Here is a 25,977-nt window from a genome sequence, read left to right on the forward strand (position 1 = left end):
CCCCTCTCCTCTCTCTCTCTCTCAGGAACAAAGATTACTGGCTTGACAAACATAGGACAACACATCCCAATGTTACCTCAGGGATGGGCTCTGGAGTTAGGGAACGGAATTTGCACTGGTGAGTGAAGACAATGGTTTTGATTTTCTCAATTCTTAAAAGGAGGAAATTTCTGCTCATCCAGTACTAGATGCAGGATAAGCAGTTTGATAATTTAGTAACAGTGGAGGAATGGAGAGGGATGGTGGTGAGGTAGAGCTGGGCATTGTCAGTGTCCATGTGAAAACTAACATGGTGCTTTTGGATGATGTCACCTCGTGGTAGCATGTAGATGAGAAATAGGAGGGATCAAGGATAGATCCTTTTTTTAGGATGGATGATGACAGTGGATTTAAAGGTGTAAGGAACAGTACCAGAAGAGAGAGAAAAAAACATGAATAATATCAGCCAACATGGAGAAGTTGAATGGTCAGCAATTCAGTGTAAATAGGATCACTGGAGCAGAAGGCGAGTCTCATGGGCAAGATGAGCACTGAGGGGCTATGAAGGGAAATAGGAAACTGGAGAAAGATCTGAGTTCAGAGCTCAGACATGGGGGGAGCTTTCGAGACAGTTGACCCGGTGGACTAGGGGAAGGGAGGGAAGCAGCTGATCGGATTGACTCAATCTTAGTGACAAAGAAGCTCCATGAGCTCCTCACACTTGCTGTTGGAGGTGAGAATGGAACAGACAGTGGAGAGGGAGAGCATTTCAAAAGGAAATGACTTCTGTAGAGATATGAAAAAGACTTGACACACAAGTGCGTTTTACACAAAGTTGATTTGTTTGACTTTTATCCAGAATTTTAACCCCATAACTGGGATGGAGTTTATTATCAGCAGAAACAGGCTATTGAACATGGTTCAGTCCCAAATGTGATTAACAGCTAAATCCAATCACTGTAGTTACTTGTCAACTTGAGTTAATGTTTTGAGTCCATGTGACTTTAAAAGGCCTCATCAGTGTGAACTCACTGGTGTCTGCAGATGGGGCAACTGAGTGAATCTCTTTCCACACTTTGGGCAGGTGAATGGTTTCTTCCTAGTGTGACTGCACCTGTCGAATAAGGTCCCTTGACTGCCTGAACCCAGTCCCACAGTAAGAACATCTGAATAATCTCTGGTCAGTGTGGGCACGTTGATGGGGTATCAGTTTCCCACACCTTTTAAAGCACTTCTCACACTCTGGGCATTAAAAAAGTCTCTCATCAGTGTGAATGCGCTGGTATCCCAGCAAGTGGGATGACATCCTGAACATCTTACCACACTGTGAGCAGATGAACAGCCTCTCCCCAGTGTGAATTCACTGTGTTTCAGCAGGTCAGTCCAGGATAGAAATTAAGAGACAGACATAACTCTTGGTTTGAGTTTGCTGTGTGTAAATCCTCCCTTTCTTAAAAGGTGTTTCCAAACACACGGTGTAAATTCGGCTCTGGGAGTTTCTAAGATAAAGGCAAAATACTGCGGATGCTGGAAATCTGAAACAAAAACAAAAATGCTGGAGAAACTCAGCAGGTCGGACAGCATCTGTGGAAAGAAAGACAGAGTTTCTAATCCGGGTTTGGAGTCCTACACCGGGTGTTTGTGAACCCTCCCAGTCCACCCCCCGGCACCATTCCTCTCCTGCACTCGGATCTTTCTCAGTGACTGCATTTTCAATCCTTCATCCCGGCTCCTACACACACACTGCGCATGCTTCACACTCACTTCGCTCCGCCCCCTCGTTCACTCCGATTGTTGGAGGACCAGCCTCTCTCGCACCGCCCGTCACGCCTCCCCCTTCCTATTGGTCCGATGAAGCCGTCAATCACTGCGTTGGAGCATGCGCAGCCGGTGGAGTGAGACGGGTAGACAGCTCGAGGGAGCGGATTTAAAATGCGGATTTTAGAAAGACCGAATGCGGACTCAGTGCCGAAAACAAACCTGTGAACATAGAGAGGGCTGGCAGGTGAGTTGGGAAGCTTCATAAACTCACGGTGTCGGCCCCAAACTCTCAATAAGGAGCCTTCGGTCTCGCGTTTGCTCGGCGGTGCGGGGGAAAGGCCTGAATTAACGGCCGCCATCTTTATAGGGTCAATTTAGTGATGGGCGCATGCGCGACCGCCATCTTTCTAGCGGCAAGTGCAGCAATGCGCATGCGCGCACCATTCCAAGGAGGGGTGTGTAATGTACTACAGGGCGCATGCGTATTTTGTATAAGCTGACAACACGGCCTGAGGGAGACATTCATCAAATGTGCGGTCACCGGGACCTGTAGATCAGCAACAATAGAATTGTAAACCCATAGTCACTCATTCGTACAGAATTTAAGCATTGCTTAAAAAAGAGACATGCTGTTGAAGGTTTATACATTGCACTCATCTGGACAGATGCAAGAAAACCAAATTTCAAAGTGAACGACAATTTATGCTGCACGAGGAAAGGGTGATGATTGGTTTGGCCAGTCAGCTCTGATTGGTTAAGGCGTTGCCATGGAGAATACACCAGGGAGCGATCACCCCCCCCCCCCCCCCCCCCCCACCGTGCTTTTGTTTAATTCAACCCAAGGCCCCAAGCCTGGACATGTTCCTTCTGTCTGCAGAGGACAGGTCCTCGTGTATGAATATATGTAGCTTCCAGCAAGGGGAAGTGAGACGCATTACGAGGCTGACTGACTGAAATTTGGTATTCTTGATTTCCTGTTGTGTACAAGATTAAAAAGTTTTGACAGAATGTCTATTTTTTAATCAATACTCAAGTGTCTTAAAGGAGGAAGGTGTGGTAGACAGATGGAGAGATGGAGGAAGAGATTTTCAGAGCTTGCGGTCGAGGGAACTGAAGGCATGGACACTAATGGTGGAACATTTAAAATAGGGAATGTACAAGACCAGAGTTAGAGCAGTGCAGATATCTCAGAGGGTTGTGGGGCTGGAGGAGATTACAGAGATAGGGAGGGGCATGGCCATGGAGGGATTTGAAAACAAGGATGAGAATTTTAAAATCAAATTGTTGCTTCACTGGGAGCCAAGGCAGGTCAGGAAGCAGAGGGTGTTAGGGCAATGGGCCTCGCTGCCAGTGAAGACACCGACAGCAATGGTGCCAAGTTTACGGAGCATTGAATGTGGGAGAACAGCCAGGAGTGTGTTGGAATAATAAAGTTTGGAGGTAACAACAGCAGTGATGAGGGTTTCAGCAGCAAACGCACGGAGACAGGGTGAGGTCGTGTGATGTTACGGAGGTGAAAACAGACGATGATCGCACAGTTATGAGGTCAGAAACTCATCTCGAGATCAAATGTAACAATGTGGTTGTGGACAGACAGGTTGAATCTCAGACTGTTCCCAGGGCGAGGGATGGAGTTGGTATCTGGGAAATGGAGATTGGAGCAGGGACCGAAAACAGTGCCTTCAGCCTTCTCAGTGTTTAATTGGAGTTAATTAGTCATCAGGAAGAGAAGCAGGAACCAGAATGGGCCGTGAGACTGATCCCAGGTTTAACTTAGTTAGAGAGGGAGAGAAGGAAGGAAGGAAACCCTGGGAGGTTTGGAGAGGGAGAGAAGGAAGGAAGGAAACCCTGGGAGGTTTGGAGAAACCATCTTCACGATCACTCATTAAATCTCCACACTGTGAGTTTTGAACACAAGGTTAACGTCTGCTATTCTGTATGGTCAGTCAGGGGGTTTCAGATAAATGACTTGTCACGAGTAATGACTGAAGTGAATGATCAGAAATATTGTTATCTCCAGTTGTACTAATTTGTTAAAAAGATACTGAAAGAGTTGTCCAAAACTCTCACTAGATTTCAGCACAGGGAGGAGGGAGAGTGTGTGGGACATGGATTAGAGGCTTTGGGGGAACAAGAGAGGAAAAATGTTCCATAGTATCTAGAATTGTTTATTCTGAGTTTCTATCCTGTCCTGAGAGTGATGGCTTTTGTAACTCCTTTTACAGAGAATTAGAAGACCATAAGACATAGGAGCAGAAATTAGGCCATTTGGCCCATCGAGTCTGCTCCACCATTCAATCATGGTTGATAAGTTTCTCAACCCCATTCTCCCGCCTTCTCCCCGAAACCTTTTATGCCCTTACCAATCAAGAACCTATCTATCTCCGTCTTAAATACACTCAATGACCTGGCCTCCACAGCCTTCTGTGGCAATGAATTCCATAGATTCACCACTCTCTGGCTAAAGAAGTTTCTCCTCATCCCTGGGCAATTTTTCACATAGCCAGGTAGGGTAGATGACAACGTTGTAGCTGTGCTGGAACAGCTTGGCTCGGTGTGCGGAAGGTTCCAGTGCACAAGTCTTCAGTACTATTGCCGGAATATTGTCAGGGCCCATAACCTTTGCAGTACCCAGTGCCTTCAAGCCATTTCTTGATATCACGTGGAGTGAATCGAATTGGCTGAAGACTGGCATTTGTGAATCGATCATTCACTCGACACTTCTGGCTGAAGATTGTAGCAAATGCTTCAGTCTTATCTTTTGCACTGATGTGCTGAGCTCCTCCATCATTGAGGATAGGTATATTTGTGGAGCCTGCTCCTCGAGTGAGTTGTTTAATTATCCACCACCATTCACGACTGGATCCGATCCATTGGTGTGGGATCACTTAGCGCTGCCTATCACTTGCTACTTATGCTGTTTGGCTTGCGAGTCGTCCTGTGTTGTAGCTTCACCAGGTTGACACCTCAGTTTTAGGTGTGCCTGGTGCTGCTCCTGGCATGCCCTCCTGCACTCTTCATTGAACCAGGGTTGACCCACTGGCTTGATGATAATGGTCGAGTGGGGGATATGCCGGGCCATGTGGTCACAGATTATGTTCGAGTACAATTCTGCTGCTACTGATGGCCCACAGCACCTGTTGGATGCCCAGTTTTAAGTTGCTAGATCTGTTCGAAACCTATCTCATTTTGCACAGTGGTTGTGCCACACAGCACAATGGAGGGTATCCTCAATGTGAAGGAGGGACTTCATCCCCACAACTACTGTGCCTTGGTCACTCCTACTGATGCTGTCATGGACAGATGTATCTGTGACAGGCAGGTTGGGGAGGATGAGGTCAAGTATGTTTTTCCCTCTTGTTGGTTCCCTCACCGCCTATGTTATTTAGGACTCAGCCAGCTCGGTCAGTAGTGGTGCTACCGAGCCACTCTTGGTGATGAACATTGATGTCCCTCACCCAGAGTACTTTCTGTGTCCTTTCCACATTCAGTGCTTCCTCCAAGTAGTGTTCAACATGGAGGAGCACTGATTCATCAGCTGAGGGAGGGCAGTATGTGGCAATCGAGGGGAGGTTTCCTTGCCCGTGTTTGACCTGATGCCGTGAGACTTCATCAGGTCCGGAGTCGATGCTGAGGACCCCCAGGGCAACTCCCTCCCGACTGTATACCACAGTGCTGCCAACTCTGCTGGATCTGACCTGCCGGTGGGACAGGACATACCCAGGGATGGCGATGGTGGAGTCTGGGACATTATCTGTAAGATATGATTCCGTGAGGATGACTACGTTGGGCTGTTTTATGACTAGTCTGTGAGACAGCTCTTTCGGCACTCACCCCCAGATGTTAGTAAGGAGGACTTTGCAGGGTCGACAGGGGCTGAGATTTGCCGTTGTCGATGCTGGCTGGTCTGTCCAGTTTCATTCCTTTTTTGTGACTCAGTGGTGGTTTGATACAATTGAGTGTCTCACTTGGCCATTTCAGAGTCAACCACATTGCTGTGGCTCTGGAGTCACATCTAGGCCAGACCAGGTAAGGACAACAGATTTCCTTCCCTAAAGGGCATTAGCGAACCAGATGGGATTTTACAACAATAGTTTCATGGTCATCATTAGACTTTGAATTAGGTTTTTATTAAATTCAAATTCCAACATCTGCTGTGGGATTCGAACCTGGGCCTCTGGATTACTCGTGTAGTGACAATGCCATTAATCCATCACCTCCTCCCTGCTGGGGGTGATGTGCAGCAGTGTGCACGTGTGTCTGCCATCCTTTTAGGGGAAATGTGCAGCAGTTGTGATCAAATCTGGAGCAATTAAAATTTCAAGTCAGGATTATGGAATTTGAGGAAGTGAAGATATCTCAGAGGGTTGTGAGGCTGGAGCAGATTACAGAGATAGGGAGGGGTGAGACCATGGAGGGATTTGAAAGGATCAGAAGTTTATAATTTAGGTTCTCCTTAGCCCCAACCCTTTGTAGGTCAGTGAGCACAGGGGTGATGGGTGAACAAGACTTGGTGCGAGTAAGCGCACGGGCAGCACAGTTTTGGATGACCTCAAGATTACAGGGAGGTTGAATGTGGGAGACCAGCCGGGAGTGCGTTAGGATAGTTAAGTCTCGAGGTAACAAAGGAATGGATGAGAGTTTCAGCAGCAGATGAGCTGAGACTGGGCTGGAGTCGGGCGATGTTACTGAGGTGGAAATAGGTGGTCTTGGTGATGATGTGGATATGTGGTTGGAAGCTCATCTTGGGGTGAAATATTTCACCATGTTTGTGAACAGTCTGGTTCAGTCTCAGACAGTTGTCAGGGAGCGGGATGGAGCTGGTGCCTAGGGAGTGGAGTTTGTAGCGGGGACTGAGGACAATGGCTTCAATCTGCCCAATATTTAAATGCAGGAAATTTCGGCTCATTTAGTACTGGATGTCAGACAAGTCAGGATGGTGTGTGACTTGGAGGGGAAATTGGAGGTGATGATGTTCACATACACCTGCTACCCTGGTCCTTCTAGGTGGAGGAGGTTGAGGGTTTGGGAAATTCTGTCAAAGTTCTGGTCGAGTTCCAGATATATAAAATCCCTCTGCTTTACCTGGTACCTCTCCCATCTCTATCTCTCTCCTTCTCTCTTCCCATAGAAGCCAGGGTTTTGCTTATACCCAGACTGGGTGGCAGGTTCCCTTCCCTGAAGGACCTTAGTGAACAAGTTGGGTTTTTATGACAATCCATCAGCTTTAACAGTCCCTTTTCCCTGTGCCGGCCCCACAAATTACCTGATTCATTCAGCTCAATTTCACAACCTGCCTTTGTGTTTTTGTGGGTTCTCTCTCACTCCCTTTTTTCTGTTTTAAATCAATTCCACAGGGTGTTAGAAGGCGAGGATTTGCAGTCGGGAAACTCAATCCAAACATCACATCAGGATCTGATGCAGTCGCCCAATTTATCGTAACCTGAATGTCGTTGGATTTTGAACATGGAAGGAAAAAGCACCATTCACAGTGGGGAGAAACCGTACACGTGTTCTGTGTGTGGACGAGGCTTCAGCCGATCATCTGGCCTGTCAGAACATAAATGCAGTTACAATGGGGAGAAACCATGGAAATGTGGAGACTGTGGAAAAGGGTTCAATTACCCATCTGACCTGGAGAGACATCGGCGCAGTCACACTGGGGAGAGACCGTTCACCTGCCCTGAGTGTGGGAAGGGATTCACTACCTCCTCCCACCTGCTGACACACCAGCGAGTTCACACTGGGGAGAGACCGTTCACCTGCCCTGAGTGTGTGAAGGGATTCATTGATTCATCCAACCTGCGGAATCACCTGGAAATTCACACTAGCCAGAGGCTGTTCACCTGCTCCGATTGTGGAAAGAGATTCATTCAGTCATCCCACTTGCTGAAACATCAGCGAACTCACAGTGGGGAGAGTCCTTTTAAATGTCCAGACTGCGGGAAGTGCTGTAAAAGCTCCAGAGACCTGATGTCCCATCAGCGAGTTCACACTGACGAGAGACCTTTTAAATGCTCAGACTGTGGGAAGTGTTTTAAAAGTTCTGGGGAAGTGATGTTCCACCAACGTGTTCACACTGATGAGAGACCATTCAGGTGTTCTCACTGTGGGGTTGGGTTCAGGCGATCATCTAACCTCACTGTACACCAGCGAGTTCACACTGGGGAGAGGCCGTTCACCTGTTCTGAGTGTGGGAAGAGATTCACTCAGTCATTCCATCTGCTGACACACCAGCGCGTTCACACGGGGGAGAAACCGTTCACCTGCTCCGAGTGTGGGAAGGGATTCACTCAGTCATCCTACCTGCTGACACATCAGCGAGTTCACACTGGGGAGAGGCCGTTCACCTGCTCCAAGTGTGGGAAGGGATTCGCTATCTCATCCACCCTGCTGAGGCACCAGCGAATTCACACTGGAGAGAGACCATTCACCTGCTCCAAATGTGGGAAGGGATTCACTCAGTCATCCCACCTGCTGACACACCAGCGAGTTCACAAGTAACTACAGTGATTGGATTTTACTGTCAATCACATCCAGGACTGAATCATGTTCACTGGGGTCTGTTTCTGCAGATAATAAACTCAAGCCCAGTTATCGGGGTTCATATTGTGATTATAAGTCAAATAACTCAGCTCTGTATCAAACGTACTGTATTAAACATATTAATTAAGAGCAGGAGTAGGCCATTCGACCCCTTGAGCCTGCTCAGCCAGTCAATAAGATCGTGGCTGATCTGATTGTGGCTTCAACTCCACAAGGAGCCGATCCCCGATAACATTTACTCCCTTAGCAGAAACATGAAAGTGCTGTGTAAGCAGGCTAAGTTCTTGTTTTCTTGCAGTTTAGACAGGGTAAATTCACTCTCTGTTGTGAGAGCTGAGTAGTTAATTCGCTAATTGGTTGAATCTGGTTATTCTAGCCCCTGTTTAGTTGGCTATAAATACAGGCCTCTTCAGAGCAGCTAAGGCAAACGAATGCATACTTGGAGTTTGGTGAGAGAGGGAGTTTGGTGAAGTGAAGGGAGGAGATGTTCATTTCCTTTTTTTATGTTTCTCACACTGTTGGAATTGGTTCTTGCTCTACCACAGGGAAAGTTTGGTGAGTAACTGGTGTGTGGTTAAGGCCTAGTCTATTCTTAAGGTTTAAAATAGTATTCAAATTGGAGGTAAAGTTAATAAATATATTAGAAAGCATTATAAATAGGTGATTAATATAATTGAGTAATTATTTAAAACACATTAAGGATGGCAGGACAGGTGATGTGTCAATCACAGAATCACAGAATTATTACGGCACAGAAGCCACAGATGCTACAAACCTTCCTCAAGCCCTAAAAATATCCATTGGCCATTACCCTCTGTTTCCTATTACTCATCCAATTTTGTATCCACGTTGCCACTGTCCCTTTTATTCCACGAGCAATTAGTTTTCTTACAAGTCTGTTGTGTGGCACTGTATCAAATGCCTTTTGACAGTCCATACGCACCACATCAACAGCATTAACCTCATCAGCCCTCTCTGTTACCTCTTCAAAAAACTCCAGCAAGTTAGTTAAACATGATTTCCCCTTTTGAAATCCATGCTGGCTCTGCCTCATCAACCCACATTTTTCTATGTGACTGCTAATTCTATCCCATATAATTATCTCTAGAAGCTTCCCAACCACTGAAGTTAAACTGATTGGTCTGTAATTGCTGGGCTTATCCTTACAACCTTTTTTGAATAAATGCATAATGTTTGCTATTCTCCAGTCCGCTGGAACCTTCTCTGAGCCTAGGGAAGACTGAAAGATTATGACCAATACCCTTGTAATTTCCACTCTTACTTCCTTCAATATCTTTGGTTGCATCTCATCCGGTCCCAGTGCCTTGACAACCTTAAGTACTGACAGTTTATCCAACACTTCCTCCTTATCAATTTTGAATCATTTTAGTGACAAAGTTTCCTCCTCTATCACCGTGCCCTTGGTAGCATCTGCTTCCTTGGTAAAGACAGATGCAAAGTATTCATTTAACTCCTCAGCCATGCCTATTGCCTCCCTGTGCAAATCCCCTTTTTAGTCCCTGATCAGTCCTATTTTCCTTTGACCATCCTCTTACTATTTTTGTCTCAATTGGAGACTTTGGGATTCCCCTTTGTCTTGGCTACCAGTCTTCTCTCATGACCCCTCTTTGTTTCTCTTATTTGCTTTCTCAACTCCCCTCTGAACCTTCTGTATTCAACTTTGTTCTCTATTGTATTTTTTACATGACACCTGTCATAAGCACACTTTTTCTACTTAATCTTGATTTCTATCTCCTTTTTCATCCAGTCAGCTCTAGATTTGTTTTCCCTACCTTTCCCTTTGGAAGAATTATACCTTGACTGTGCATGAACCATTCCTTCTTTGAAGGTAGCCCATTGTTCAGCTGCAGTTTTTCCCACCAACCTTTGGTTCTAGTCTATCCAACCCAGCTCCGTTCTTGCCTCATTGAAGTCTGCCCTCCCCCAGTTAATTATTCCTACTCTGAATTGCACATTGTCCTTTTCTCACATCATCCTAAAGCTTACTATACAATGATCACTGCCTCCTAAATGTTCCCCTACTGACACTTGATCTACTTGGCCCACCACATTTCCAAGAATCAGGCCCACCTCATTTCCAAGAATCAGGCCCACCTCATTTCCAAGAATCAGGCCCAACAGTGCATCCTTTCTTGTTGGACTGGACACACCCTGCTGTAGAAAATTCTCCTGAACACACACTAGGAACTCTTGGCCCTCTCCACCCTTGACACGACCATTGTCCCAGTCTACATTCGGGTAATTAAAGTCCCCCATTATAATTACTCTATGATGTCTGTATTTCCATGAAGATTTGTTCCTCTGCATGCTTCCCAGTGGTCTATAGACACCGAAGAACGTAATTGCACCTTATTTGTTCCTTAGCTCTAGCCAAATTGATTCTGTTCTTGAACCCTCTGGGACATCCTCTTCCTCCAGCATTACAATGCTCCCTTTAACCAATACTGCCACCCTTCCACCTTTTCTGTCTTTTCTGAACATCTTATACCCGGGAATATTTAACACCCTGTCCTGCCCTTCCTTGAGGCAGGTTTCTGTTATCGCCACAACATTATATTTCCACATGGCAATCTGCGCTTGTAACTCCCCAATCTTATTTACTATATTCCATGCATTCACATACATGCACACTAACCCTGATTTAGTCATTATGACTTTCTCTCTTACTCCGACTCCAACTATTAACTGTTGATTCTATTTTCTCATGCTATCGGTCTCTCCCCATATTTTGTGCACCCTGGTATTCCTCTCTAATGCTCTCTCCTGGTTCCCACACCCCTGCCAAGTTAGTTTAAAGCCCCCGCCCCAGTGGCACTAGCAAAACACCCTGCAACGAACTCAGTCCCAGCTCTGTTCAGGTGCAGCCCGTCTGGCTTGTACAGGTGCCATTTTCACCAGAGCCAGGCCCAGTGTCCCAGGAATCTAAAGCCCTCCCTCCTGCATCATCTTTCCAGCCACACATTCATCTGTCTTATCCTCCTATTTCTGTACTTACTTGCATGTGGCACTGGGAATAATCTGAAGATGACTACATTTGAAGTCCTGCTTGTTGGTTTTTGACCTAATTTTCTACCCTCCATAAATTGAGTTCATCCAAAACTGCTGCCCGTGTCTTAACTCATGGCAAGTACCAATCCTCTATCTCCCACGTACTTGCTGACCCATATTGGCTCCGAGTCAAGAAATGTCTTTATTTTAAAATTCTCATCCTTGTGTTCAAATCCCTACATGCCCTTGCCCTCCCTTTCTCTGTGTCCTTCTCAAACCCCATGATATCTCTGCACCTCTAATTCTGGCCCCTTGTACATTTCCAATCAGAATTGCTCCACCATTGGTGACCATGGTTTCAGTTACAAAGGTCCCAAGCTCTCGAATTCCCTCCCTAAACCTCTCCGCCTCGATCTCACTTTCCTCCAAGACCCTTAAAAGCTACCTCTTTGACCAAGTTTTTGGCCATCTGACCTAATGTCTCCTTGTGTGGGTCAGTGTCATATTTTGTTACATAATTCTCCTGTGGGATGTTTATGTTGAACTGCGATATAAATATAAGTTGTTGTTGTAGTAGTCCAGACATAGAAAGAGACAAACTCCTCTTGTACATTTCACCCTGATTTTTTTTCTCTGTGACATTTTATTATGAAGCTACACAACTAATGTGAATTAAATTTGTGATGCTAAAACTGTGTTCACCCCCTCAGGGAACTGAACCGCGTTGACCCACACAGAGGAACACACACAGACACATACACCGAGAGTGACAGAGGCCGAAGAGGGGACAAACACCCAGAAAGCAAGGATGTCGCCCACCTGGCCAATTATTCTTCCATTTCAGACTGCAAATTTAATGAACGTTTGGGATGAATGGAAATAAGAAACACAGGGAATTTGGATGGTTTTTATTCCATTTAACTGCTAATTAATTCTCCGATTGGTTATAATCAGTAATGATGAGAAGAGGAGTTGACAGGTTTCCAACCTGCGTGAGGAGAACCCACTGGATTTCAAACCCATCGCCTGAACTACTCGGCCACAACTACTCAGGAAGGATGATAGAATGGATCTGGAGTGTTACAGAGAAATGGTATTCGGTCTGTCCAGTCTGTGCCCTTCCCCCACCCTTTCCTGGTCACCTGTAATTTACTGCCTCTGTCTCTCCTCATTCTCCCGACCAGAATGAAACACTGCACAGCTCAGCTGCCCCTTGCCCACATGAAGAACTTTCTGGAACAACCTAGCAGATCAAACCACCCAAAACTTTAGCAGTGGTGGGATTCAAACCCACACCTCCAAAGAGACAAGATCCTAACTCCAGTACCATATACTGCTTGGCCTCACGATCACATTCACATCTGGAACATTCAAAATGACTAATAAAATCATGAAAGATGTTCTGTTGTTGTGAGCTGTGTTATTTGGTAGAATTAGAGCAAAGTGTGAGATTGAGCCAGAGCTTAAGTCACCCACTTAAAGGAATGGAAGAGGGGGAATCTTGTCATGAATGTAGAGTTGTGATGTGGTAGATTTTGTAAAAACAAGCTAATATTTCTTTTAAATGGGCGCAAGGAACCTTAAAAATAGCTGCTAAAGGTCACCTGACCTTTTACAACTGCAATATTTGCCAAGCTTCTAGAAGGCTTCAAGTAAATTGTAAAGGGACCTACCCAGATATGTGACAACATCTGAAATCTAAGGCACGTTTCCACAAGGGTAAACTCATTGACAGTGGTTTCCCTGGAGGTGTGAATAGCTCTTTCCCATCTCACCAAACCTCCCAGAATGGGAATCATTCAAGTTAATGAAAATATTAACAGTTTTCTTGTATCAACACTTTTTTTTCTTTAATTTAAGCCTTTTGGTAACATTGTTACTAAATTTGGAATCCACTGTCCCTCTTTGCTCTTCCTTTGCAATGTAAACCAATGTGGATTTGTTTCCAGTCTTGTCATTTCAAAAGGGTCCGGTCCATATTCAATAAAATGTTTGTTGATGGCTTCCTGTTCTTTCTTCCGTCTAATGTCACGATGTGAGTCTAGTTCTTAATCTGTTCCTTGTCTCTCCCATGTATCAGATTTTGCAATGTTTACATCGGATTACATAAACAACATTGTTGTTCACATTTTTGATTCTGTGGTTTAAAGGGGTGTTTTCCCTGTGTTGAATTTTTGTCTTGTTTTCAGGACTTTTAAGTGCTTAAATGTTATACAGTTTCTATTCCCACAATTTGTTGTGGTTTGTGTGCTCATCTTGCTGCTAACATAAAGATCCTTTCGGTTTTTATTCCTTCTAAAGGCTGTTATTATATTGGTTTAGTGAGTTGATTCCTTCATTTAAGTTTTCAAAATTATTTTTAATTACTTTCTTTACATGTAGGGTCTTATTGCAATATCCCATAATAAGTGGTATTTTTGGGGCCTAATCTATTTAATCTTGGAGAGTTGTCTAATTCTTTCCAAAAATTGGATTTGATATGTTTAAGGAAACTTTTTGCATATCCCCTCTGCCACAACGCAGTGAATAAGGTATTGACTACACTGTTAAATCTACCTGTTCTGTACAAATACCATGGAATTGCAGCAGTTGTGAATTCACTAATCCATGGAAGGTGTCTTTAGCATGGCGTCTTTTGGTATGTAGTAGGGTGTGCGTGTCTGTTGGTTTGAAGAAAACCTTTGTTGCCAATGTGTTTTGTGTTATCTTCTTGTGTTAGTTTGAACTCTGTGGTGTCTAAGAAATTCATTTTATTTCTGTATTTATTGTTTCAATCTGGTTAGGGACCAGTAACTTTTTGTTTAAAGGAGACAATATTTGAAATCTCAAGTACTAAGAGAATAAAATTACAAGCTTCCACAGTTTTAAACAAACAAGTTAAACTTTATTATACAAAGTCAGAAAAGCAAAACAATTGGCAATGTCTATCTTATACTCTAACATTCAGAATTAACATGAGAAAAATATGAAGTAACAGGCAACTGTGGTCAAACATAATGCACAGCACACTAAATGGCAGACAACCAAGACAGATCCCACAGATTTCTCAGCAACCCACCCAGATGTCAGTGTTCACTGGAAGTCACACAATCTCGTCAAAACTCTGTCTCCCTCACAAGGGTCTCCACATTCAAGAATCTAGCCTCTCACATCCCTCAAAGCTGCTCTGACTCAGATTGCCTCAACAACTGCAAACCTCCAAATGGTTCAATCTCTTCTCCTCAGCCCACACTGCCTGTCCCACTCTGGACACGTGCTGGAACTCACAGGGAATGCTGGGACTCCAAGTCCTCAGTCTCCAGCCAGAAAACATCCCAGAGAGACAGATAAGTTCACGTTTCTTAACATTGCTGTAACTTTGATTTTGATAGTCAGATAGTGATTGTTTGTACAGATTCCTCCAGTTCTGTATCTGTGTGGGACCAAACTCCTCACGTATCATCTAGAAATCTGTAATAACATAATGGTAGCTTGGAACATTCTTTGAAAACACTCTCTTCCCATTCCCCCACACATTTATATATTAACATGGGGGGAGGGGCAGGGGTGTGCAAATTTTTTGCGAGTGGCTATATCTTTAATTTGAAGATTGTATTCTCCATCTGAATTCAAAGTTGTTTTTTGTTAGTCCCAGATATAATAATCAGATTATGCCTTTGCCTGGTCTATGAGATTGTGGAAATTTATTCACGATGTTTTGGATGACTGGAATCCCTCTGTTTCTATGTTGCTTTCCAAACTCTCAATTTCCATTGTGAAGAGTGTGCTGTCGGGAGGGTGCGGTGAGGGATTTTTCTGAGCGGTAAGTATCCTTAATGTAATTGGGGTAATATTGAGCTAGGGGGCGGGGTTCAAAAATGAATCAGTGTGTTCTGCCATTCTGTATGATTCACTGCCACAACCTGTAATGATTGAAATTTGGAGGATTTCTCATGATACCATCAGGTGTCCAGGTGTTTATGTATTTTGTAAAATACCTTGGTTGTGGCTGCTGTCCCTTTAGGTATTCCATCTGTTTTCGATTCATGTAGTTGGAATCTTTAAGTTCTGTTAGTCTGTTCTTAACTTCTTTTTGTCTCTGTTGATACATGGAATTAGTTCACTTGGTGCAGAAATTGTCTTGTTGAGCTGTCTGTTTGCTTCAATAAGGTTTTGTTGTCTGTCCATATCTATGTTACTGCCTTTTTCTGCTGGTTTTATGACAATATCTGTATTGACTTTTAATTCTCTGATCGCTTGTCTTTCTCTCCTCATGAGGTTTTGTTTACCGTTTACATCAGGGATTCTCTCTATTCCTGAGTTGCTTTGATGAAGTTAGATATTTCAGTGTTCATTTCATTCTCTGGAGGAATCCAATCTGATCTGTGCGGTGAAGGTGGCCTATCTGAAATTGAATAATCAGAAAAGTCTTTTTGTGTGATTTTTCTGTTGAATTTCACTAGTCTGTCTGGGTTTGTACATTGTTATTTCACACTGGTAAAAGCTGTAGCCTCTGTTTGGGAACTTTTCTGGTATTATGGTGGGTTTAAATGATTTGGCAAGGTGAATAATTGTTTGATTCAGATTAAGACACTCCTTTTCTATGGCTCCGACTCTCTCTGGTTTAAATATTTCACCCACCCAGTGATTACAGAGTAATGATGGGTTTTGTGTGGTTAAGTTTCCAGAATCTGTTTTTCTGGCTTGTACTGGGGGGTCTTGTGATTGTTCAATTCCCCTCTTTCTTGTGAAGGTCTCCACCCGGGTGTTGTGGTTGGTGAGCTGGACGATCCATATTGGCATTTGCATTTCTCTGTCACCCTGTATCCGGAGTCTTGACCCACACAGGACCAGTTTGTTGTTTGCATTTCTCTGTCACCCTGTACCCGGAGTCTTGACCCACACAGGACCAGTTTGTTGTTAGTGTTTCTCTGTCACCCTGTACCCGGAGTCTTGACCCACACAGGACCAGTTTGTTGTTTGTGTTTCTCTGTCACTCTGTACCCGGAGTCTTGACCCACACAGGACCAGTTTGTTGTTTGCATTTCTCTGTCACCCTGTACCCGGAGTCTTGACCCACACAGGACCAGTTTGTTGTATGTGTTTCTCTGTCACCCTGTACCCGGAGTCATGACCCACACAGGACCAGTTTGTTGTTTGTGTTTCTCTGTCACCCTGTACCCGGAGTCTTGACCCACACAGGACCAGTTTGTTGTTTGCATTTCTCTGTCACCCTGTATCCGGAGTCTTGACCCACACAGGACCAGTTTATTGTTGGTGTCGGGGTCTTCATGGCCTCGCACGGCTTATTTTTGCTTTTCCAGGGATCAAAACCATGAGACACGAACTCTTCGCCAGTCCCATTTTGGTCTGTGAGAGGGGAAACTCCTCAACAGTCCCTTGTTGGGGGTCTGCTGTTTGCGATTAATCACTGTTGGGTGACGTGTTATGTCCAGCGACCTCGTGGATCCCATTGAGACACCCGGGGCGGTGCCATCAGAACCTCGTCCTTGTGGCTGGGGTGGATTTCCTGCAAGATGAGGGGCTCCATGATTTGGACCAAGTTCACGGCTGGTCCGACATGCATTTCCCACATTACAGAGGGACTACACTTCAAAAAGACTTCACTGGCTGTAAAGCACTTTGGAACATCCTGAAGCTGTGAAAGGTGCTATATAAATGCACATCTTCCATTAACAAAGGAGAGAAGGACCAAGGCCAGAAAAGTCATTAAAAGAACATCAATCAGTCTCCTCTGTTCTTAGAGAAATCATAGACTCGAGCACTGTGTATTGGACACTAAGCTGATTTATTTAACCTTTATCCAGAATATTAAACTCCAGCCCAGTTACCGGGATTATTAACATCAGCAAAAACAAACCCCAACTGTCAGAATGAACATGGTTCAGTCCTAGATGTGATTAACAGCAGAATCCAACCCCTGCAGTCACTTGTAAATACACTGGTGTGTCTGCAGGGTGGATGAATGACTGAATCCCTTCCCACACACGGAGCAGGTGAATGGTCTCTCTCCAGTGTGAACTCGCTGGTGTTTCAGCCGGAGGGATGGGTGAATGAACCCCTTCCCACACATGGAACACGTGAATGGCCTTTCTCCAGTGTGAACTCGCTGGTGTGTCAGCAGATCCACTTTGCTTTTATAGCTTTTCACACAGTCAGAACATCTAAAAGGTCTCTTTTCAGAGTGAACACGCTGATGTGAAGTGAGCTGGGTTAGTTGAGTGAATCCCTTCCCACACTTGGAGCAAGTGAATGGTTTCTCCCCAGTGTGAATTCTCTGGTGTATCAACAGAATATTTCTGCTTTTAAAGCAATTTTCACAGTCAGAACATTTAAAAGGTCTCTTGTCAGAGTGAACAAGTTGATGTGAAGTGAGGGTACTTAACTGAGTGAATCCCTTCCCACACTTGGAGCAGATGAACGGCCTCTCTCCAGTGTGAACTCTCTGGTGTCGCAGCAGGTTGGATAACTGAGCGAATCCCTTCCCACAGTCAAAGCAGCTGAATGGCCTCTCCCCAGTGTGAACTCGCTGGTGTATTAGCAGATTCTTTTTGCTTTTAAAGCTCTTCTCACAGTCACAACATTTAAAAGGTCTCATGTCTGAATGAACAAGTTGATGTGAAGTGAGGTTAGTTAGTCGAGCGAATCCCTTCCCACAATCGCAACAGATAAACGGTCTCTCCCCAGTGTGAATGCGTCGATGAGTTTCCAGCTCAGAAGGGGAACTGAATCTCTTCCCACAATCCCCGCAGTTCCACGGTTTCTCCATGGTGTCGATGTTCCTGTGCCTCTCCAGGTTGGATAATCAGTTGAATTCTTGTTCACACACAGTACACTTGCACAGTTTCTCCCTGCTGTGCATGGTGAAATCTTTGTTTCAGGTGGTGTAACAGGTTAAAGATCCTTCTACAGTCAGTTCACTGGAACACACTCACTGTGTGTGTGTCTCGGTGCTTTTCCAGTCACACTGATGTTTCAAATCTTTACCCACAGACAGAACAGACAAATATATCTCCTTTCACAGTCAATGTCCAATGATATTTAGGCCTTGATGAATCGAGTGACGCGGTCAGATCTTGATGTGATGTTTGGTTTGAGTTTCCCGTCTGCAAATCATCTCCCTCATCTCCCCTGTAAAAGGAGTTTACAAAAACCATCACTGTAAGTACAGGATAGAAACTTAAAACAGACAATTCAAGTATCTTTGGGACATTCTTTCCCCAAACATGTGGTCCAATCAAACTAAAAGAAGCTCAAATCAGCAACAAAGTCCCAATAAAAGCAAAGGGAACCTTCCGAACTAAAGCAGAATGTTTTTTCCAGTGCCTGTGAGACACTCTGTACCCTGAGGTGCCCACTGGTTGTGGGAGGTATCAAGCGTACCGATGGACACCGCATGTTCCCTCTCCAGGGACACGCGGGCACGGACAAGACCATGGAAGAGACGTCGGCAGCCAGTGTGACCAACCCCGTGTGTGTCACCCATCCTGGATCTGCAAATTCATGTTTTAACCTGGCCCATGAACAGTTTCAGGAGAAGATTCTCTGACTTACCCACTCCCCCTCCACACTGGTCAGACAAAGATTCAAAGAATGGGACAGCAGTGTCACCAAAGGTTAAGGATCATCCCCTTCAGGTAACTTTACAGGGGCTGAAACCTCTCATTCTGAATATATAAAAGGCCCATGAACTCCTCTCCGCTTCAAACATCACCGGCAGCCTGAAAGTGGGTAAAGCTGCTGAAAAACCTGTTTCCCAAGCTTATGCACTCTCCGGGCACTTGGACCCGGTTGGGAACAGGCACGCTGAAGCCCCACCTACTATTTCGTCATCAAGCCCTGCGCCCATGCGCCCTGCTCCCCTCTGAAACAAGATGGCGGCCGTTAATCTGGGTCTAGTCTCGGTTAAAAGCTCCGGAGCTGCAAACCCAGGACTTGCAGGTCTCTGTTCTGGGTTTGAGGCCTTCACCGGGTGTTTAAAAACCTTCCCGACCAGCCGCCGGCTCCATTGCTCCCGTCGCGTATCCACATCCTCACCGGCTGCAGAGAAGACCGAGGAGCTTCTCTCCCCAACGCCATCACTGACACTGCGCATGCTCCAAACACTGTCCGGCATTGCGCCTGCGCACCGCTCGCTAGCGGTCTGGATAGGTCACTTCACCATCGCGTGGAATGCTGGGAAAAGGCATCGCCATTGCTTGCCCAATGAGAAATGGTCATTTTGTGCTACGATGTGGAGATTGGGGCAGTAAATTGAAATTTGGGGCACTCAATAAAATTAGCAATCAAATTATACAGTAACCTGAATGTGTAGACCACCTATGCACCCAATAGAAGGGAAGTGGGAATTGGCCATTTAAGTGCCATCGATACTTAATGAGGAGGACATTATTCCCATCGCTTCTCGGCCTCTTGGCTAAGATCAAGTGTAGTGTTGCAGGGGCGACACCATGGTCCTGCCATGGCAAGGTCGGGATGGAAGGGCGAAAACCAATCGCAATCCGAATTCATACCGTGGGTTACCTATCACCGTCCGAGTCACGGTGAACCACAGCGACGAAGGAGGATCACCTATGGATCGGGGCTTCTTCACCAGGAGGATCCTGTTGAAGGCGTGCGGCTTCCAAGCTACGGAGATCTTCACCCTGCACGACTCCCGCAAAGGTGGTTATTTCGACGTCACGTTCAAGCAAGTGGCAGACTGCGTCCGGCTCCTGAGGGTGTTCGAGGAGAAGAGAGACCTGCCGGAGATGAAGATCCTGACGGCGGAGCCGCACTTTTCTCTGCCGTTGCAACGGGAACGTGAGGTGATGGTGCATGTGTACAACCCCTTCGTCCCTGTCGCCGACGTGGTCACCTTCCTCACCAGGTACTTCGATAAGGTGGGGAGCGGCACCGAGATTCGAGACGACTTGGGGATCTGGACAGGCAAACGCCTGTTTAAGGTCACGCTAAAGACCGATGGTAAGGGAGCCATTTTCCACCCTCCTTCCAGTTTCGCTATCGGGGGAAACCGTGGCTACCTGGTCTACGCTGGGCAACCCAAGCATTGTCGCTCATGCGGCAAGGCTGGTCATGTGGCGGCCAACTGCAGCGCCTCCCTCTGCAAGATCTGCAAACAGGAAGGGCACCAGACAAAAGACTGCAAACAGGCCAAGTGCTGCAACCTGTGTGGCGAGGCAAGTCACCTCTACAGGACCTGCCCCAAACGCTGCCGTACTTACGCACAGGCAGCCAAAGCCGACCACGGGGAAGCAGAAGAAATGTTCCGTGTCACTCCAACCACCAAGGCCCCCAGGGAGCTCAACGGGACAAAGGAGGACACAGAGAGAGACAAGGTGGAGAAAGAGATTGAGGCAACAGAGAGACAATCAACAGCACCACCCCCTGAACCTTCCAGTCCTCAGGACAGCGAATCAATGGAGGAGGAGGCAGCAGTGGAAAAGCAGCAGGGGGAGTGGCGGACGGTGAAGAACAAGAAAAGTAAGAGGGAGCGAAGAAGAAGCAAAGGCGTTTCCCAGAGAAGCGGCAAGAGGCGTCTCCCATCCGACACGGATGACAAGGGCAGCAGCTCTTCGGATGAGGAAGTGCCAGAGCGGCACCGACAGAAGAGGCGGCAAAGCTCCAGGGCGTTGGAGGACGAGACACCCGAGCTCCAGAAAATTGGAGACAACAAGGAGACCAACGCACCCCAACTTTGCCTGCAACCTGAGGAGGCCAGTGCACCACAGCCCCTGGAATCTGGGAGCAGTGAGGCAATCATCGCACCCCAGCTCCAGGAAGCCGGGAACAGCAACCCCCCAGAGGGGGTGAGTTTTGGAGAAGCTTCTCCAGCAAAGGTCATCTCAAAATCCGCTCACTACGTGAACCTCCAGATGCCACTGGAGCAGAACACGGCCAAGGAGATCTACCTCAGCCCATCCAAAGTGAAGGAATTTGAGCTCACTACGGGTATGAAGGAGCAGACTAAAGGTCTGGGACTCTCAGAGACAGTGGGTTTGGTAGGAGAATAAATGCTTTAATATGGGTTTAAAGATTGTATCGATAAATGTGCGTAGCATTAAATCTACTACGCGATGTGTTGCGACCTTGGACTACCTTGCCAAGGTCAAAGCTGACCTGTTGTTTCTGCAGGAGTGTGCGATACCGCACCTCAGCTCCTACAGGCAATGGTCACGATGGTGGTCCCACGGGCCATCGATCTGGTCGGGCGGAAACGACTCTCGTTCCTCCGGCCTGGGTATTCTGCTGCGGGGAGGCAACTTCACCGTCTCCGAGGTCAAGGAGGTGGTGGGCGGGCGACTCCTGGTAGCAGACGTAATGTACAAGAACGCTCCACTCCGGTTAATTAACGTGTACGGCCCGGCACAAGGGGCTGAGCGGCTGGAGGTTTTTCAGCAGCTCCCACTGCTGCTGGCGACCTCCAGGCCGGTCATTCTGGGCGGGGACTTCAACTGCATCATCGATGCGGCTGGACGATCCGGCAGGGCCGGAAGCAGATTGGACGCTACGTCCAGATCCCTGATGGAAACAGTTAAGGATGCCAAGCTGCACGACGTCTTCAGCAACCCTGCAGACGGAGCGCAGCGTAGATACACCTGGTCGCGGCCAGACGGGTCCATTCGTTCCAGGATAGACTTCCTGTTTGTGTCCCGTGCATTCACAGTCAGATCCACCGAGGTCAAGCCGGTGTTCTTCTCTGACCACTGCCTCCTACTGGCGGACTGCCACTTGGAGGAAGACCTGAGGGTGGGCAGGGGGGCATGGAAGCTAAATGTGCAACTGCTGACCCCAGAGAACATTGAGGAGCTCAAGAGGGATTACAAAGGTTGGAGAACCGTGAAACCCCTCTTTGAGTCCCTGACACACTGGTGGGAAGTGATCAAGGGAAGCATCAAGAGGTTTTTCATCCTCAAAGGCACCCAGAAAGCTAGAAAGGAACAGAGGGAAATGTCCCGACTCCAGGAAAAGATGCAGAATCTGCTCCGGCTGCGGTCGATGGGGGTCGATGTCAAGGAGGAGCTCCAAGAGGTGAAGGGCCAGCAAGCCTCGCACTTTGCCTCGGAGGCCTCCAAGATCATCTTCCGTTCCAGAGTCCGCTCCGTGGAGCAGGAGGAGACGTGCTCACGTTTCTTCTTCCAAAAGGTACACAGAGAGCGCTCTGTGATCAGCAGCCTGAAGGAAGAAGACGGCTCAGTAAAGTCATCACGGTCCGACATTCTGAGGATCAGCAAATCCTTTTATGCCGGACTGTATGACGTGAAGCCCACGGACAGCACGGCCTCCCAGTCCTTCCTGTCCTCTATCACGGAGGTCCTAGACCACAGTACGCGGGAGAGCCTAGACAAACCGCTAACTCCTGACGAACTGACTAAGGCCCTCGAGTCCTTCGAGAAGAGTAAAACCCCCGGAAGCGACGGCCTGCCGGCGGAGTTGTATTCGGCTCTGTGGGACTTGATCGGCCCAGACCTGCTAGAAGTGTACGAGAGTATGCTCCTGGCCGGCAGCATGTCAGAATCCATGAGGAAAGGCATCATCACCCTCATCTACAAGCACAAGGGGGAAAGGGAGGAAATTAGGAATTGGCGACCCATTTCACTGTTGAATATGGACTATAAGATTCTGTCCAAGGTCATCGCCAACCGGGTCAAATCCGCTCTGGAATTGGTGATTCACCCTGACCAGACCTGCTCTGTGCCAGGCAGGAAGATCTCTGACAGCCTGGCGCTGCTCAGGGATACGATTGCCTATGTACAGGACAGGGGTGTGGATACCTGCCTCATCAGCTTGGATCAGGAGAAGGCCTTTGACAGAATATCGCACACCTACATGGGGGATGTGCTCTCCAAAATGGGCTTTGGGGAGGGAATTCGAAATTGGATCCAACTGCTCTACACTAACATCAGTAGCGCAGTCTCAATCAATGGGTGGGAAACAGATAGCTTTCCGATTAAATCTGGAGTCAGGCAGGGCTGCCCTCTCTCGCCTGTCCTTTTTGTGTGCTGCATAGAACCCTTTGCCGAGTCCATCAGGAAGGATCCGGGCATAAGAGGAGTGACGATCCCAGGCAGTGGAGGCACTCAGGTAAAAGCCTCCCTGTACATGGACGACGTCGCCGTCTTCTGCTCGGATCCGCTGTCGGTGCGCAGACTGATGCACGTCTGCGACCAGTTCGAACTGGCCTCGGGAGCCAAGGTAAATCGTGGGAAGAGCGAGGCCATGTTCTTTGGGAAGTGGGCTGACCGATCCTTTGTCCCCTTCACTGTCAGGGCTGACGGCCTGAAGGTGCTGGGGATATGGTTCGGAGGGACCGGGGCATGCGTTAGAAACTGGAAGGAGCGAGTGGCTATGGTGAAAAGGAAACTGGGCATGTGGGAGCGACGCTCCCTCTCCATTGCGGGTAAGAACCTGGTCATCAGGTGTGAGGTACTCTCGCTGTTGCTGTACGTGGCGCAGGTCTGGCCCATTCCACACTCCTGCGCGATGGCGATCACTCGAGCCATCTTCCGCTTTATCTGGAGGTCGAAAATGGATCGTGTCTGCAGGGACGCGATGTACAAGCCTCTAGATAAAGGGGGAAAAAACGTGCCCAACATCGCCCTCATACTGATGGCCACCTTTGTGTGCGGCTGCATCAAGCGGTGCGTAGACCCTCAGTACGCAAACACCAAGTGTCACTACGTGCTGAGGTTCTACCTGTCCCCGGTGTTGCGAAGGATGGGTCTGGCCACGCTGCCGCGGAACGCTCCAAGTAGTTGGACCGTGCCGTACCACCTGTCCCTGGTGGAAAAATTTATGCAGAAAAACACCTTTGACCACAAGTCCATCAGGCAGTGGTCAGCACGTAACGTCCTAGAGGCCCTGAGGGATAAGGAGAGGGTGGACCCTGTGGGATGGTTCCCCGAGCAGACTGTCAAAGTCATTTGGCAGAATGCCTCATCGCCAGAACTTTCCAACAAGCACCAAGACGTAGCTTGGCTGGTGGTGAGAAAGGCCCTCCCCGTCAGATCCTTCCTACACGCCAGGAGTCTCACCCCCTCTGCACGATGCCCTCGAGGTGGCTGTGGTGGGGAAGAGACCGTTGTTCACCTCCTTGTGGATTGTGCCTTTGCAAAGAAAGTCTGGAGAGAGATGCAGTGGTTGCTGTCGAGGTTCATCCCGAGCAGTTCTGTGACACAGGACTCTGTGCTCTACGGGCTGTTCCCAGGGACACACACCGAGACAAACATCAACTGCAGCTGGAGGATCATCAACTCGGTGAAAGACGCGCTTTGGTCTGCCCGAAACTTGTTGGTCTTCCAGCACAAAGATTTGTCCCCGACCGATTGTTGCGGACTGGCACAATCCAAAGTCCAGGACTACGTGCTGAGGGACGCACTAAAGCTTGGGGCAGCTGCCGCAAAGGCGCAATGGGGAAGGGTCGCTGTCTAAGACCTTTCTACCACAGCGCACCGAGAGACTGGGAACTGTTTAGAGCCCCTCGGGCTGTACAGATCAAAATGAAAGGCTGTAAATGATTGTAATATTGTTTGTACTGATGCACCTGGTGATACATTTTGTAAAAGTTTAACCTGGATTGTACCCTTGTAATGTTGTTTTTGAAATGGTTTTGAATGTGATTGAAGATTTTTTATGAATAAAGTATATTTTTACAAAAAAAAAAAAATTATTCTCCATGTCTTTAATGAACATTAACATGCAAAGGGAGAAATGAATGACCTTTAAACACCTCGTCCACTTGGCACAGAACGGTTTGAAACTCATTCGAAACCACATGAAACAAAATAATGACAAATATTAAACTATTTACAAAATAATTTAAAAATATATATATATATTGGGACGGGGTGGGGCGGTGGCATCGTGCCGATGTCACTAAACCAGTAACCCAGAAGGCCTGCTAATACTCTAGGGACTTGGGTTCAAATCCCACCACAGCAGCTGGTCCAAGTTAAATTCAATTAATAAATCTGGAATTTAAAGCTAGCCTCAGTAACGGTGACAATGAAACCATTGTCGGTTATCATTTAAAAAAAAAACCATCTAATTCACTAATGCCTTTTAGAGAAGGAAATCTGCCATCCTTACATGGTCTGGCCTACATGCAACTCCAGATCCACCGAAATGTGTTTGACTCTGAATGGCCCTCTGAAGTGGTGTGGCAAGCCACTTGCTTCAAGGGCAGTTGGGGATGGGCAGCAAATGTTGGCCTTGCCCAAATGCCATGAAATAAAGTTTTTAACACCCGCGCCACTGAATGGCTACAATTTCAGAAGGAAGTGAAGACAGAAGGTCCAGAAAATCTGCAAGACAACGGTTCCCCTTCCAAAGAAAACAAACCCAACTTCACCTAAACTAATTGAAATCCCTCATCTCTCGTGAATCTTTTCTGCATACTCTCTAATGCGTCACATTCTTCCTGTGGTGAGGTGGTCAGAATAGGACCCAAACCTGTGCCTGGTGCCAAGTCAGTGTTTTTTTGAAGTTTATTCTAACTTGGTTGTTTTTATACTTAATTCCACTATTCATAAAGCCCATGATTCTGCGTGATTTATTCACTGCTTTCTCAGCCTGCCCTGTTACCTTCAATGATTTGTGCACATAAAGCCCCAGGTTCAACTGCTCCTGCACCATTTTACACTTGTATCCTTTATTTTCTATTGTCTCTGATCGTTCTTCCTC

At 46.9% G+C, this 25,977-nt stretch overlaps 2 protein-coding genes and 1 long non-coding RNA gene across 7 annotated transcripts in view; 2 read left to right on the plus strand and 1 right to left on the minus strand.

Annotated features, from left to right (window-relative positions):
- LOC144698290 (uncharacterized) overlaps nt 1-25,977 on the plus strand; it is a 493,807-nt gene that overhangs the window by 461,682 nt on the left and 6,148 nt on the right. Inside the window, exon 1 of one of the 5 annotated variants that reach the window (XR_013580479.1) lies at nt 1,898-1,984. The exons of 1 other annotated variant lie outside the window; for it this stretch is intronic. This is a non-coding gene — a long non-coding RNA (uncharacterized LOC144698290). Of the gene's footprint in view, nt 1-1,897; nt 1,985-19,172; nt 19,268-25,977 lie in introns of those variants that run through there. 3 more of the 5 variants (XR_013580483.1, XR_013580484.1, XR_013580482.1) reach the window with 3 other exon arrangements.
- Nucleotides 7,098-16,350, plus strand: LOC144698270 (uncharacterized). Its single transcript, XM_078570243.1, has 2 exons — nt 7,098-8,240; nt 12,006-16,350. The coding sequence occupies exons 1-2, from the start codon at nt 7,207-7,209 to the stop codon at nt 12,166-12,168; spliced, it is 1,197 nt and encodes a 398-aa protein (XP_078426369.1). The 5' UTR covers nt 7,098-7,206; the 3' UTR covers nt 12,169-16,350.
- On the minus strand, nt 16,721-19,410 carry LOC144698550 (uncharacterized). The gene is made up of 3 exons (XM_078570484.1): nt 19,010-19,410; nt 17,318-18,426; nt 16,721-16,804 (listed from the first exon to the last, which is right to left on the minus strand). The coding sequence occupies exons 2-3, from the start codon at nt 18,062-18,064 to the stop codon at nt 16,721-16,723; spliced, it is 831 nt and encodes a 276-aa protein (XP_078426610.1). The 5' UTR covers nt 18,065-18,426; nt 19,010-19,410.

This window comes from Cetorhinus maximus, chromosome 23 (genome assembly GCF_964194155.1).
Source record: "Cetorhinus maximus chromosome 23, sCetMax3.hap1.1, whole genome shotgun sequence".
Classification (NCBI taxonomy): domain Eukaryota; kingdom Metazoa; phylum Chordata; class Chondrichthyes; order Lamniformes; family Cetorhinidae; genus Cetorhinus; species Cetorhinus maximus.